At 66.4% G+C, this 3,194-nt stretch overlaps 1 protein-coding gene across 1 annotated transcript; it reads left to right on the forward strand.

Moving 5' to 3' along the window:
• Positions 1-854: 854 nt before the first annotated feature.
• On the forward strand, positions 855-3,053 carry MNEG_15561 (bifunctional enzyme involved inthiolation and methylation of tRNA; the record flags this gene model as incomplete). Its single annotated transcript, XM_014035968.1, has 7 exons — positions 855-1,157; positions 1,360-1,532; positions 1,785-1,842; positions 1,950-2,064; positions 2,326-2,387; positions 2,668-2,866; positions 3,031-3,053. The coding sequence occupies 7 exons, from the start codon at positions 855-857 to the stop codon at positions 3,051-3,053; spliced, it is 933 nt and encodes a 310-aa protein (XP_013891422.1).
• Between the last annotated feature and the right edge of the window lie 141 nt (positions 3,054-3,194).

Here is a 3,194-nt window from a genome sequence, read left to right on the forward strand (position 1 = left end):
GGACGAGGACGGGGGCAGCTGCTAGTGTTGTCGCGACTGCAGGCCCAGCGAGGGCGCTTGGGCCTGCTGCCTTGCAGCTGCACGGTCGGTCTCGGGGCCTGCGTCCTGGCTGAGCAATAAGCTGGCGCATGAAGCTCTGGGCAGGATTGGATCCGAGCCCGGCCGCCACTGACGCCACCGCGACTCGGCCTCAGCACAAGGGGCCCACCTCCTCCTTCTTGGCCTTGTCCTTCTTCTTCTTCTCGCCCTTGGCACCACTCGAGGCTGCGGAGGCCTCGCTGCCCTCGATGGACAGCTTGCTCTGCGGGGGCCCACGGGATGGCGCCGCGATCGGCGGCTTTCGGTGCCCTGGGAGTGGGGGTGCTGCTCAAGCTGCATGCGCATGCCCGCCGGCATGCCCGCACTCTTGGGCTGATTGCAAGGCGCGGATCGCACCTCAAGCTCCGCCGCTGCTTTTTCAGCCACCTCGGTGGCCATGCTGTCGGCTGGGTGGGTTCTTAGAAGGCCCGAAAGCTGGCCCTGATCTAGCGGCGCCACTGACGTGTCGAGTAAGCGGTTTGGATGGTGTGTATAATGAGGGGATACGATTGGTTGCAGATGAGAGTGCGTGGTACGCCTCAAGCAGTAATGTAGCAGTCAGAAGCAGGTGACTGCAGCGTTGCCACGGTGCGGTGCGCCCGTTTGGTTGCATGTGTATTTGTGCTATCTACACGTGGCGATTCGAATCGGATTGCCTGACACATTGCGAGGGACACCGCCAGTCAGTGGCCGCGCACGCGCACACACACATCGCTTATCTTCGCCGTCTACAAGAAGGCACCCCAGCCAGGCCATTGCATAGCGTACCTTCCAAAATGCACAGCCATAGCGCGCACGCCCAGCGCGGTGCCGCGGCGCGTGGCGGCCGCTGCCTCGCTGCAGCGATTGGCACCCGCCGCGCCACCGCCGCCGCCGGCGTGGCCCCGGGCCCCGCCCGCGGCGCGGCCCTGCGCGCGGCCGCGCCGGAGGTATCCCTGCCGCCGCACCTCGCCGCGGAGCTAGATGAGATTGAGAGGTCTGCCGCGTGCGGCGTGGAGGGGACCGTGCTGGTGCGGCCGGTCAAGGAGGGGGTGGCCAAGAACGGCAAGAGGTTCCACATCCACACCTTTGGCTGCCAGGTGAGCGGCACAAGCCACAGAGGGCGGCGGCAGCTGCGGAACGGGCTTGTCTTTGAGAGTGTTGAACGATTTGCAGCTGTGGGCGCCGAGCCGCGCAGGGCCGCCGTCGCCGCCCGCAAGCGGCCCCGCCGTTTTGCCACCGAAACAGCCCGCCTCCAGCCGTAGCGACGACAAACGAACGCACGCGCCTGCATTTCGCCAGATGAACCTGGCAGACTCGGAGCGCATGGCGGGCGTGCTGGAGGCCGCCGGGTATGACTGCGCGGCCGACCCCTCTGACGCGGACGTTCTGGTATACAACACGTGCTCCATCCGCGAGAAGGCGGAGGTCAAGGTCTACTCGGCTCTGGGCAAGCAGGCACGCATCCGCTCGCGGTTGATGTCGACGTTGATGTCGTCTGGTTGCTCGGCTGGTCTTTTGCAGGGGCGGTTGCGTTTTTTCGGCCGCTGGAGCGGGCACGCACCTGGGAAGTGGAGGGAGGGGTGTGTGGGTGCGGAGGGTGGGGGTCCAGGCGTGGTAGTGTGCAAATCGTGTGTCGTCAGGGGGTGGGTTTGAGGTCAAAGTGTGCCCTGCGCGGGGACAGCAGGTGCATGGCTGCGAGTGACTGCGGGCGTCGACGTGCGCAGGTTGCCCTATGCACAGCGGCAGCCTCCGTGGCCGGAGCCGCTGCGGCGCCGCACGCACGTGAGCTGAGCGGTTTTCAATTTCATGTGGACTCTTCATTTTTTTGGCCTGCTGGGATGCCACACGCGTCATGCTTACCGCGCCACCCCCGTCCCGCGCCACCCCAGGCCAAGCGCAAGCGCGAGCGCATGGGGGACATGCGCATCGTGGTGGCGGGGTGCGTGGCGCAGCAGGAGGGCCAGGCGCTGCTGAGGCGGGTGCCGGAGGTCGACCTCGTCATGGGTGAGTCATCCACTTTGCGGCGTAAAGAATTTAATCCATGCCCCGTGATGACGGTCAACGGCGGCTGTGCTCATCAGGAGGCTGGCGAGAGCCGATGCGGTCTTGGGCCTGCATGGCTCCCCGGGGAGTGTGCAGCGGGCTGGCGCCCCCCACTGTCTCTTACCTGCTAACCGCGTCCCTGACGGCTTCCCCGACCGCCTGCCCGACCGCCTCCCCACCCACCTCCCCACCTGCCTGCACAACCGCCTCCCCAACCGCCAGGCCCCCAGTTTGCCAACAAGCTTGACGAGCTGCTGGAGAGGGTGGACAACTCGGGGGCGCAGGTGGGGTGAGGGGATGGTTGTGGGTGGATGGGCCAGAGTTTCCGGGGAAAGGGACGACACGCGTGTGGGTGTGGGTGCAGGTGCGGGTGTGGGTATGGCGGCGCTCCCCAGCAGGGAAGCAGGGCGAGGCGGGTGGGGCTGCGGGCGCAATTCAGGGGGAGCAGCTGGGGCTCCTGCACGAGCTGCTTTCGCGCCCGACGCTGTGCTTTGGTGCAGAATCGCAACACCACCATTGCGTCGCCCCAGCATCACACTGTTGTGGGCCTCATCACCCCGACAGGTGCTGGCCACTGAGCAGATCGCCATTGAGGAGGACATCACCACGCCGCGCCGCGACAGCGCTTTGACCGCGTGGGTCAACGTGATCTACGGCTGCAACGAGAAGTGCACCTACTGCGTGGTGCCCAACACGCGCGGCCAGGAGCAGAGCCGGCGGCCGGAGGACATCCGGCGCGAGATGGTCACACTCGGGGAGGCAGGTGGGTGGCTGCTGGTTCTTGGCTTGCGCGGTTGTGTCCAAGCAGAGCACGGCGCAGGGGGTGTTAGGTGCAGGAAGTGGATTGGCAGCTGGGTTGGGGAGCAGGCAAAAGCAGGGGTGGGCGACTCAGCGGACTGTTGAGGAACGGGGGGGTGGTCGGACTAGGATGTTGTGAGCTCGTGTGCTGATGGGGCGAAGGAAGGGAGGCACGGGAGGGCAGCAAGTGGTGTGCCGCGCTGTTTGGCTGGGAGAGACACCCGTGCGCGATTGCGGTTTGGGGAGCCCTGCCCAGCCGTTTCCCTTCGACTAGCTGCGCGCAGGGGGGGGCC

The sequence above is a fragment of the Monoraphidium neglectum genome (genome assembly GCF_000611645.1).
Source record: "Monoraphidium neglectum strain SAG 48.87 unplaced genomic scaffold scaffold05437, whole genome shotgun sequence".
Classification (NCBI taxonomy): Eukaryota; Viridiplantae; Chlorophyta; class Chlorophyceae; order Sphaeropleales; family Selenastraceae; genus Monoraphidium; species Monoraphidium neglectum.